This window comes from Maylandia zebra, linkage group LG6 (assembly GCF_041146795.1).
Source record: "Maylandia zebra isolate NMK-2024a linkage group LG6, Mzebra_GT3a, whole genome shotgun sequence".
NCBI classification, from domain to species: domain Eukaryota; kingdom Metazoa; phylum Chordata; class Actinopteri; order Cichliformes; family Cichlidae; genus Maylandia; species Maylandia zebra.
In genome coordinates, this window is record NC_135172.1 from 21799680 (window position 1) to 21812329 (window position 12650).

Consider the following 12650-nt stretch of genomic DNA (forward strand, 5'->3'; position numbering starts at 1 on the left):
TACTGTATATTTATATTTGTATCAAAATATTCTCTACAAAGAAACTACAATCTCTCATTTTAACGACATAGGGGTCATATGATTGTTGGGTTTTTCTCTGTATGTATCATTGTCGGGTCTACCTTACAGTATAAAGTGCCTTGAGGTGACAGTTGTTGTGATTTGGCGCTTTATAAATAAAATTGAATTGAATTGAATTGAATCGAATTCCAGGTCTGAGGCAACACTAGTGAGAAACGGTTTTAAACTTGCCCTCTAACACCAGCAGTGGTGACTCCTGTGGTTTGAAAAAGAAAAAGAGTCTGAGAGAAGTCTATGGAAAAGTGACCATACTACTCATATAGTTACTTGATCTTAAAAACAAAAATATGTTCATTTCCTATAACATTTAGTAACATCTCGTATAATCCCGCTTCTTGTCCTAGAAGAGCTGGGATAGGCTTCTGCCTCCCTGCAACCTTAACCCTTGGTAAGTCTAAAAAAAAAAGTACCCCTTATGAGGTCCTAGAGGCAAAAATCGACCACGCCATAAAAAGTGCTATAAAAAGATTATACATTAATATTTTTCCATTTCAAATTAGCCAATATTTTAGACCTACTTCTCCTTGAAATATATATATGAAGTTTTAATTATATTTTCGTTGTTTTAACCCTTTAAATCCCAGGTTTATTACAGGAGCGCCGTTTTTTTAGCCCCAAAAAACAAAAAAGTAAATATTTTCAAAAAAACCCCATTTGAAGTAATATTCGTTTGTTATTATAATTAGGCCTTTAGATGGACTAAAGATCGGCACCAAAATTAATTTCGATCCACTTACAATTTTTTTTTCCGGAGCCGGAAATGTTCTCCAGGCGGCCAATGCTCCTTCTCTAGGCCGACAGAGGTGCATCTTCCCGGCTAAGTCGCGACGAAGAACCGGGGCATTTTTTCGTGGGACGCATTTCTCCAGCACACACGTCCGGTACCACGTGACAACAAATACGTCATTTCCGGTTGAGTAAAAAAAAAATTTGCACCCTCTCAACGACCTGGGGACAGAAAATGGTCCCGCCCAATCAGCGGGCGAAGCCGGTGCTGCAAGCCTCAAATGAGTCTTCTTTTCCCGCAGGTCTGTTAAGGCAGCCCGCTGTTTTCCAGCAGTCGTCAAATGTGAAGCAAGGGCGCCACCCGGTGGCCAAATAAAAAAAATTACAACTCTAAGGCCTCTTCTCCAAAACGGAAATGAAACTTAAGCCATCGCCGAGATGCTTACGGTATAAATCCTGCAGTGAAAAATAGCGTTTATAATGGGTTTCAATGGGGCGATTTATGGCTCTAGCGCCTCATGTGGATGGCGGTTTTTAGCTTAGCCACCTTAAGCTAATCGAATAAACGGAGACGGCAATTCTAAAGAAAAAAAAAAGGGTTGGAAGGTTTGGCTATATTCTATTCAACACAGTGAAAATGGCCTAATATTAAAAAACGCTGTGGATGAAAAATGGCTGTAGGTCCTACTGAGGGTTAATAACTTTGAGATTCTTAGATTAAACACTTTGGACTCAGGAGGAATATTTGATTTATTACAAGCATTTGGAGAGTTGAAGTTCTGAATGGTGTCAAGATCAGTAAGTTACATTTAGTGCTGGGAAACTGGATGGAGATTTTAATTAGCCTGATATCCAGGGTTAGTTGAAAGAGAAATCTGTATACATGGCAAGTGTCTGAAGGATACATCAACTCAGTAAAATTCCAAATAGATTACCCTTGACATTTGTCTGTCAAAAGCCTAAGGATGCTAAGCACCTTTTGACAACTATCTGACAGCCAGGCAGAAAAAAACACATTTAGCCCCATTCCTTAACTTTCCCTCGTTACTATTACTGAACTCAGACCAAACACTAATAATGGTTTCCAGAAAAAACAAACTAAACACGGGCAGAGAGTCAACAATGTGATCTTCAGAATAAGCTGATATGTTAATGCACAAATCAACGGTTAAATACATTTGTGTCTGAACCTGATGTAAATCTCTCAGCAGAGCATCATTCAGCCCGATGGCTGGACAGCAAAATAAGTGACTAAAAGTGGAAGTTTGAGTTTGAGCTTTGAACAAGTTTTTTCAACTGTTCCTTTTCCAGGATGGAATGATTTTGAAAACAAAAAAGTATTTTCTCTAATGTTAAGAGGAAGTTCTGCTTGTAGCGTCAAAATTATGCATAAAGGCTCAAACACATATGCATGCATCCCCACTAATTTACTAGCCATCAACAAGCTTCTGGCCAAATTCTGGCCAATTTTAACCACTCATCTTGGCCAGAATTAGTAACCTGGTTTGCATGGACCCAGCACATATTGACAATGATAATTATTTTAAATAACTTACACTGAATATAAGAAGATTCACTTTTCTATAACCTAAAGGAAGAAAAACTGAACTTTCACAGAGATGCAAGATTTCATTTGGAAGATGAAATCATTGTCATACAGTATTTATTTTATTTTTTTTATAGTTTATGATAATCCAAAAGAGTGAAGTTCTACTTTAAGAATTAGTATTATGCCCTCAGGGTATCCAGCCAATATCTGTTGTTTTTTTTAATGAGAAAAAGTCAAGTTCATGAATCTAGACTTCAATCAAATACAGCTAATTATCTTCTAGTAAGTTCATTAATAGTAAAATGACATGCCTGAGGGAAAACGACACCCATGAAAGGCAGCCAAACTGATTTAACAGTGGAACAAATCTGGTATGTGCACATATTACAACCTTAATCCAAGTCACTGGAAAAGCAGAGCAGGAAACAAAAAGAAATTAATCCACCCACATAATAAAATAAATGACACTTGTAATTTGGACATTCCATCTCACATCTTACAGGCAAGTCTTCCAGCTCACAAACACATATGTTAAACATCTGAATTTTACCTGGAAGCTAAACATGACAGATGTTTAAAAGCTCAGTGTGGAGAAAACAAGCAAAGCACTGAAAATTGTGCAAGGGTCACAACTTCTGATGAAGCTAATATTTCCAGTGGGATTTAAATTAAAAAGAAGAGGGTGATGCAGGAAGATGTCAGTTATGGGAATAGGAAGTTCCAGCTCAGCTGCAAACACCATTTCAAATCGTTTAATGTGTTTAATGTTGCCTCGGAATATTGTGAAACTACTTAACACTGCGTGGATATTATAATACTGAAAAGCCATTACAGATCGACCCTGACAACACCGCATCAGCAGCCCCGCGGGCTGGGAAGTATCACAAGTTCACCACATTAACAAAACTGTTTTTTCCCCCAGTATATCTAAACTAATGGGCAGATTTAGAAGCAAATCAAAACTTTTACATCAAAAAATGAATCAAGTGGCGTATTCGTGACAGAGGCCATTGGTAATCATGAACCTACAGAGAATTAATACAAAGCCTGCAGCTTTCCTTCGAGCTTTAATGACTACTTAGCATTTTTAGCTCACCGATTTGGTTTAACAACCTCAGGTTTACTGTTTTGCTTCAGTCTCTGTGCTCTTTCTGATGCAGCAGCAAAGAGCAACTAGTCAACAATGAGCAACTAGGTGATAACGGAGTATTTATATTAAAAAAAACAATTTTAGATTAAAACCTGGGGTAAAATAAGAGAACCCAGCAGGAAAAAGTGCTACTGTACCACAATGACTGGATTTTTCTTCTTACTTTTTAAAATGTATTTTAGCTATTGCATACACAGCCCTTCAATGGAGAAAGGTCATGAGGCACGTTGTGAGGTTATTGTGTTCTAGTGCAGCACTCAGTTGTTCAAAATATCTGAAACAGCACCTTTAAGTACACACAAGCCAAGTTATTAATGTACAAAACAAAATATTCTACATGATCTGCATCCAGTTAAATTACCCACATAACCAAGTTCCTAATTCCAGTAAAAGCAAATCTCTTCCTCATTTTTTCTATTAATCTATGCGTACTTTTCAAGAAATATACACAGTCAGCTGCGGAGTTTGGGGAATCTCAATCACATCTCTCTTGCAGTAGAAGCAGGGAGCCGGAGACAAATGGAGCCAGCTTTCATTCAAGCAGTTCAACTTCTGCCATGCTGTTGTAACCTACGACAAAAAACAAAGGAACTCGTCTCATCTGCGTGTACCAAAACAACCCCGAAGGATCTAATAGCGCCATGTCTCAAGCATGACAACTTTGCAGTTCTTCACCAGCTCTCCCCTTTAATGGCTCGTTGTCTTGTTCACCCCCTCGTTCCTGCCTTGTTTTCTACTGATAACCCTTGTCTCCCCTCATGCTGTCTCACCCCTATCTCAATCTCCCACTGTCACCCACTCCATCATTCTACCATGCTTTATTTGCACCTCCTCTCCTCCATCTATTAAGTGAAGTGCTGGAGACAAGCCACTGGCTGTTCTAACACAATGGCCCCTCTATTCACATTGCTGTTTATCTGTTTGCAGACAAACCCTGACTAAACGTAGTGAATCAGCGCCTCCATACAAGCAGGACAACTTTGTTGTTCTACATATTATGCACACCTGGGAGCCTGTGTGTACAATTTTTTAATCAATGAATGCAAATAGGTCCGTATATAAAGCAAAACAGTTTATGGAGATGTGCTAGCATGATTATTATTTGACAATTGTTTATTTTTTAGCAGTCAGACGCTTGGAGGTTTTTCCATGTATACTGTAAGACCTAAATTGTACCAGACCTTGGAAATGGATAAAAATAGAAAAAATGGATGAAGGCAAACTCTCATTTATTAATTTCAAATCCATTGCTCTAGAGTACAGAGCAGAAATAACCCCATTTCAAAATTTCATGTTTCAAAGGCTTGTGGGTGTTATATATTAGTTTTGCACACATGGAAATATTTATGCACACGTAAGGGGAAAACACTGAAATTTTCCCTGTAGTACTGTACGTGTGTACATGTGTGGAGCCATTTGTGCGCACAAAAGGAATAGATAGATGGGGAGGCTCATGCGCTGGAGTTCTGTACAAATTGTGTGCCTTTCGTCTCTGCTCCTCTTTAATTACACAGTACAGAATCACAGGGGCTACCTGCATGCAAGCATAATTCTGCAGGAGCAGACATCAAGAGCACCGTTTATCATGCAGAGTGCTGACAAAAGTGGAACAGCTGAAATTTAGTATCTCTACATGATTTTCACTCTTGGTATAGACACCCCGCCTACATCACATAGAGTACTTCAGTTCAGGTATCAGTGGAGTTTTAGGGAAGAGCATTCTAGATGTCACTGAGGTTTAGGCTAGAAATTGATGCTAAAGTTTCACTGTGGAACCACATTAATGAGCTAAAAATCAGTGAGACCCAATATAACCAGTACAGTGCAGTCAAAAGTAAAAGGATAATGACATGAGCTCAGTTTTATTTGGCTCTAATTCAGCACAACAGACCAACAATGAAACATTGACTATGCAGTTAAAGTGCTTCGATAATCTTCTAATGACGTTTCGTGTGGGTTCAAAAAGGTTTCCTGCTTTTTGTGCCTGCACCTCTGAGTATTGGGACTGTTCCTGCTGCTCTATTCGTTTTGTTGTTTTTTTGCTTTCCCACGCTGCCAAACTCTCCTCACTCTCAGCTTTGTCATTACTCCTCTGATGCAATCATCTTTTTGGCCGTCTTCACCGAGTCAATTGGTCTCATATCCCCTCTTTAAAACTCAACGCTAATTATGTCAGTTTGCCTTCCAAGTCCATCTTTCCTCTTCTGCATCTCCACCTAATCCAGGATGTTCTGAAAACATTGTCCAAAGTTACAATCAGCCATCTACTAACTCTGCTCCACCCCCAGACATTTTGGCAACTTTGAGACTTCGTTCTGTTTTTTACTTTACTGGAGTCAAACTGCCAAAAATGAGTTCAGTGTGGAACTTCTTTTTATACAATCCCCCAATTTTAGGACAATGGAGCTGAACAAACATACAGACAAGATATCCAAGTTTCCAGGATGACTTTAGTGATGGTGAGATCCCTATAATGTTTTTTTGGTTAATCTGTGCCATGAAAAGAAATTTTGTAAAGATTTATTTAACATACAATGAACTCTTCTAATTTAGGAGATGCCTTGACTTTCCTATACCTCAACCTTGTTTTCTTTAAATAAATATCTCAACACATTTTGAATTATTTCTCATCAAAATTTCTTAACAAACATGAGAAAAACTGTATTTACATTTTTTGCCCATGTGAAGAACATGACAGACTATCTGTGCACTTCAGTCTTAAATCAGTCATCAAACTTGATACAAACACCCAAGTAAATGAAGTCCCATACAATGAGAGCGCCGAATACAAAAAGCTGACCCGCTAACAGAAGTCGGATATTTCCTAAGTCTGGTCTAACCTCCCCTCCCCACTACTCTTCCAACCTTATCTTGATACTACCAAACAGCAACAGATCAATGGACGACACTCGGGTCTACACCTAGATGAAAGCAAAGGTAGTGTGGTGTCTAAATGTGGTAACTAAGCATCAATCATGTAAATTGCATTAAGGAGGGCAAACATCTTCTTGGATTCTAAAACAACAGATAGCCTGCATCAGGAACTCAGTGATCTTAAATCAGGTTTTTAGTAGCAAAGATCCATTGGTTTTAATGCTTGTTGTTTTAATGGCAAGAGCCTCAAACCAACTAAGCCAAGTAAGTAAGTGTCAATAAACAATAATTAGCATCATGACTTTACTTCAATTTTACAATATTTAAAGTACATAATGAGGAGTTGAGAGACTTTTAAAGTTACATATTCATAATTAAGTATTTATTTCGCTGGCATAATGAGAGAAATAAATGAAAAAGAAAAAAAAAACATACTACAGTTATTGAAATCTGCTACTGCCCAGCTGCCAGAATTGTGAATATATGTACAGGTCCAGATTGGGTGCTTTTTTATTTTGCTCATTTTTAACCTTTATGTTTTTATAAATCCTACACTGCACATTTGTATACAGCTTCAAATGAAAACAATTTGAAAGTAAAGACCAAATATTAAAACACATTTTTTTAATTTTTTATCTCAAAATTATGACAGATAATAGAAATATGTCAATGTGCTAACAGGCCCTTATTTGGGCAACACATCAATTTAGATGTGTGTCATACTGACTGCCTGGAATATTCACACAAACAGAAAATAACAATGAGCAAATCAAAACACCGTTTGTTATCAAAGTTTCTGTTGAATCAGTAAAAGTAGGAATAAATACATCGGGAAAATACGCTTCAAAGTAGCGCAAGTTAAAAGATGGATCACAGAGCAAAGGCTTCAGGACGCAAAATAAACAAAATCACTCAACAGCTCGTTTATCTGTTTATTTAGCGTGTTTGCTCATTCCCTGCGGGGTTTTTGTTGTATTGTATGGTAATGTATCATTTTGTAAACCTGTTGGGTTTGGATATGGATAAAATCAATTTACTATTCAAGTTGCTTGGAGTGAAAAAAAAAAGCTTAATATCATGGTAATGAAGTGGAAATTTGACCTACACAAAACAAAAGCTGAAAAGAGGTAGAGATCTTAAATTAAGGTGTTTTTTTTCCTTTTCTCATTTTCTTTGTTGGAGGAAATAGGCACTGCATGAACTCCTGCTTGTAACAATTTCCCAAATAAGCAAAAATGAAAGGAAGAAAGAAACGAGTGCGCTACACAATATTAAAGAAAATTGAAATATTTAAACAATCACATGCATGAAGCATGTGCCTTCATCTACCTTCCCCAATTTCTTGTGTCAATAACACTGAAGCGGCAACGTGACCGTATGGCAGCAAGTGCCCTCACCTCACAGCAAGAAGGTCCCACCAAAGCCAGACTGTGGAGTTTACATGTTCTCCCTGTGTCTGTGGGGGTGGTCTCTCCGGGCTCCAGCTTTCTCCCACAGTCTATAAACATGCACGTCTATTCCAAAAATGGCCAAAGATGGGAATGTGAGTGTGAATGGTTGTCTATCTCTCTATGGATGGACGGATTCAAATGTATTGGATTGAGATGGATGGATGGAATAACACTTATATGTTGGGAGTGATGCATGTGCATCATTTAGCGTTGCTAACAACAAAGACATCTCACTAAAAAGAGAAACAATGCAGGTGAGGAAAAGAGGCAAAGAAACAGATTTTTCCCTCTCTCTGTTGCTCCAATGCCACCTGGGGCAGCAATCAACAAACCTCCCCCATTGTCTATCACAAACTACTCTCACAGCAAGAAGTATCCACTAAGACAAGTGGGACACTGTACAAGTTGTCTTTGAACCTTTTTAGGTGTTTTTATTGTTTTTGACTCTTGTTCTACCACAGACCTATTTCACACTTTCACCCTACAACATCAGCAGGATAGCACATGTAGATTAAAAATCATTAGGGGACCCTCAAGGGGAACCGCATCCACCTGCAGATTAACATAAAATGTGTTAGCATTAGGTGCAGCTATAAATCACCAACAGCCACAGTAGTACCGAAAGGTATAATGCAAATATTTATTCATGTTCCTCGCTCCATATATAGTAACATTTGTGTTTTTTGAAGTCAACCCAGAAATAAGGTGGGAGAAAGAGGCTGTGGAGTGTTGCAGAGGCATACAGGCTTACAAAACATGAGGGAAGTAAAAATAGTGAAAGGAGGACAAAGAGAGATGAAGACCTCAAATAAATACAAGAAAATAAAACTAAAACAAACCAAAGGGGCAATGATAAAAGTGCAAGGGCAGGAGGGCAAAAATAAAATGGAGCCAGCAAAGAGCACAGCCTCGAGGCAAGATTAGAGTTTACCTTCAGTAGGGTTGATCGCTCCTGGTAAGCTTTCCCATGGGAGGGTCCAGGAAGGGCAAGGATGAGGAGTGAAGACTGCCTCGATGCCATTTTCCTTAGGGAAGAACACACACATGAAAACACACACACACACAAATATACAAATACAAGTTACTATAGAAACCTACAGCCTTTGTTGTAATCGAGTGACTTATTTTGTACAAGCCCTCTGCTACCTTGCACACAATACAACTCTTATTAAATTTTCAAGACAGAACATTGCTTCACCAGTACAGAACATACTCCAGCACATCTAGTACAATTAACTACAATAGCAAGAGAACCAGGGAAACCATGGTAAACTTTTTTTTAGTTCTCTCCATGATGACAGCAGGGCTAACTATGTATTTAACTAGCTTTGCTAAAGTTTGTCTAGATAGATGCAATATTTGTTGCTAGAAGGCAGCGCTATTTAGAAGCTCCTGATGAGGCTGTGTTCTCAGTTCTCCTTTCCTGCCGTGTTTCTCACCACAGCGTCTGGGGTAGCAACAGCTCATTTGCTACAGACTCTGAAATTGACTGAAACCGCAGGTATACAGGCATGGTAGAATGAGCGATCTGAATGGTGTTTTAAAATGAAACGTGAAAGGCATATTCTCAATCATGCAATAGCCTCTATTGGTAAAGCCTTAATTTTTCAGCAAGACAATGATCCCGAACTCACTGTCAATGCAGTAAAAGCACATGTGGATACAAAAAAATGAAAAATGAAACTCTATCAATCATGGATTGGCTTCCTCAGAGCTGTGTTAGATCATTTTGACAGAAAAGAACAAAAGGCAGCCAAGATCCAAAGAAATTTGGGTCATATTAAATAAAATTTTTTATGCAACCAGGACAGCGTAGATGGAAACACTCATGCAGAGGTTTCACCGAATTCAGAAATCAGTGGACGACATCACGGTAGCTATGTCCATCTTTTGTACTGTCTGTATTTACATAGACGTTTGCACTTGTTTCAGTAAATCCCTGGAGCTGTTTCCCATATAAAGAGGAAAAAAGCTCATCTTACTATAATATGACACCCTTTTAATAGAAGGTCTAACATGGAACATTAAATATGTGCAACATAGGGCTGCACGATTTTGCATAAAATGAGAATCACGATTTTTTGGCTTAGAATTGAGATCACGATTCTCTCACGATTTTCTTTTCCAGTATAAATATTTATTGCACTTATTAACTGCACATCAACTTCGTAACAGTTGAGACTGAACATAAAAACAATAAATAAACATAAAAACAACAAATGTCTCACATTTTGTCGTTGCCGCAAAATATTGTACTGCTTGTAATTCCGTCTCCACCGTTGCTCGACACTGCGTGTATAGAGCAGGTAGTGCAACAATAGAAAAATAGTTGCGGGAGGGCACTGTGTAGCATTTCTCTAGGGTGTTGATCATTTTCCTAAATCCCTCGTTTTGCACAGTGTTGATGGGAGCCATATCTTTGGTCAGGTGATAAGTAATAGCCTCCGTAATTTCTTTGCCTGCGGGAGTTCGACGGGTATAGGGAAGCGCTGTAGGTTCCTGTTATTGATGTTTGGGTGGTTGACCGGGACGGATTTTCTCCTGTCACTTTCTCGTCATCCCTGACGTGCTCTCCGTTGTTTTTTCCCTGCTAATTTTAGCATCACACGGCACAGCTTCTGTATCACGTGGTATAAGGCTCCGCCCTTGTCATTTGTTGAGCAGGAAGAGTGAGCGCTTGTTTTCATGCAGATTACGTCACGGATCAAAATGCGGTACAATCGTCGTCATTGTCTTTTTCTTTTCTTTTAAATCGTTGTCATTTGGAAATGAGATCGCACATAAGTATGAATCGAGATCGCGATTTTCTAACGATTAATCGTGCAGCCCTAGTGCAACACTATGGTCACCATCTGTTACATTTAAATGTGTTTCATGAATAAAGACTTGACTATCATGTACAATGACATCAGAAAAATACATACACTGTGAGGTGCATCACTATGATGCAATAAAAGCACTGCAATTAAGACTATATTACTAAAAACCCTTAGTTCTGTTGACACTAACTGATCTGTGTGTTATACACTGGGGTTGAACAATGTCTCGCTGCCATATTAAAATATTCTAATATTTTGTTTTATTCATCTTTATATAAACACATACTACTATATAATACAAACCAATCAAAGTCTACAACACTGCAAACCTCAAGCTCAAAAAGTCTGTGCCAAAACCAATTATATTCACTCTCCACAGTAACACAAACTTGTAGTGCAAATGCTGATAAGGTCATTTTTGGTCACTGGGTAAATGTGTTTGAGGTACCTCAAAGTACACTAAGGAAACATGCACCTTAAAGCTTTAATAATTTTGAATATGAAAAGGTGATTCTGTTTAAAGCTCTATTTCTTCTATTAAATCATATTCTTAAGTTTGATAGTTCACCTGCAACAAGGATGTCTGGTCAAACTTTAAACCCAAATGACAAATAATAGGTAATAATACAAGACTGCGTTATTATCCTGCCATAATGCTCGTTGATTTCAGTGAGGAGTTTTTCATGGGAACACACACAGACTGTCTTCAATCGCTGTTTCTGGAACAACAGCTCCCCTATGAACCCAATTCATCAGACATAAAATCAAAGACTTAACTTCCTTCCTGCAAACCCAGTAATTCTCCTTTTAAAAAAAACTCTATTTTTGATATCCAAGTTGTGTTAGCTTTTGTTAGGCAGTGATAATACCGGGTCTTAATTTCTGGTGTCGGGATGCCTGCTTGTTTACCATAGATACAGATCACAGGCTGGGGCTCCACAGATCACTGCATGGGGAGCTTGAACAGTATGCATGAGTGTGTGTTAACTGGAGTGATAAAGGGGCAGAGTTTATGAGCCATTTGTAATGTGAATGGTGTTGCGAGATGAGCCCACTGCCTCTGGTTAGCCGCCGTGAAGGATCGACTGTCACCATGTGAGACGGCAGACTGTGTGTTTATACCTTGGTGGGACACACACAGAGGACATATATGCGCACACAGACGCAAACAGACAGGCACATTACCCAGCGCAACAGCTGCACTGCAGACATGATGATGGCGACATGTAGCCATCCTTGTAATCCCTCTAGGCAGAGAATGGTGGCCATTGTGTGTTTGTCTGTGTGTGTTCACGCATTCCTCTCGGTTTTAATGTCGGATTTTAACCTGCCAGCAAAACTGTCATTTACACACATGTGGGCCTGACTAAATTTCATCCGGCAACACAGCACATCTAAAAGACACATCCCATCCTGACCACCCAGCTCACTCACCCTCATCAGAATTTTCCAAACCTCTTGTTTTTTTTTCTCCTCGCCTCGCTCACATTGTTATAGAAATGTAGCCAGCAGGAAATCACAGAAATATCTTTCCTAAGAGAGCAGAGCAAAAAAAGCCAAGTAAACAGTCTGAGGGCTCAGTGGCGAGAGGTTAGTCAGGGTTGAGGAGACAGTCTCCTTTAAAACAGCTGGGCCTGCTTATCTCCTGCTGTTGCAGAGGTAATATATGGAGCAAAGAAATCTATAAACGTGTGCGAATGAGCAAGTCTCTCGACAATCCTTCCTAAGGGACCTGCATTGGGTCGTGTATCTTGCCTGTGCACATGTAGATTTTTAGCCATAACTATAAACTAAGTAAAGCTATAACATTTTTGTTTTGGACCAGATTCACTGTTTTTATTGCACCTGAAATGAAGATAAGCTGAATGTGCACTGTCTGCACTCCTGCAAGTGGTAACAGGATCCACTGAGAATACTGAAATGTGCATTTAAAAAAAGCACCCCAGGCAAATACAGTGTTTTTTCTCATAAACAGATTGTTAGTCTTAAAAAAAAAAAAG

The 12650-nt window shown here is 38.8% G+C and overlaps 1 protein-coding gene across 1 annotated transcript in view; it reads right to left on the reverse strand.

Annotated features, from left to right (window-relative positions):
- The window catches only part of gstcd (glutathione S-transferase, C-terminal domain containing), a 75998-nt gene that overhangs the window by 58858 nt on the left and 4490 nt on the right, over nucleotides 1-12650 (reverse strand). Inside the window, exon 5 of the mRNA XM_004549431.5 lies at nucleotides 8763-8856. Within this exon, the coding sequence (XP_004549488.2) occupies nucleotides 8763-8856 (94 nt within the window). The remainder of the gene's footprint in view (nucleotides 1-8762; nucleotides 8857-12650) is intronic.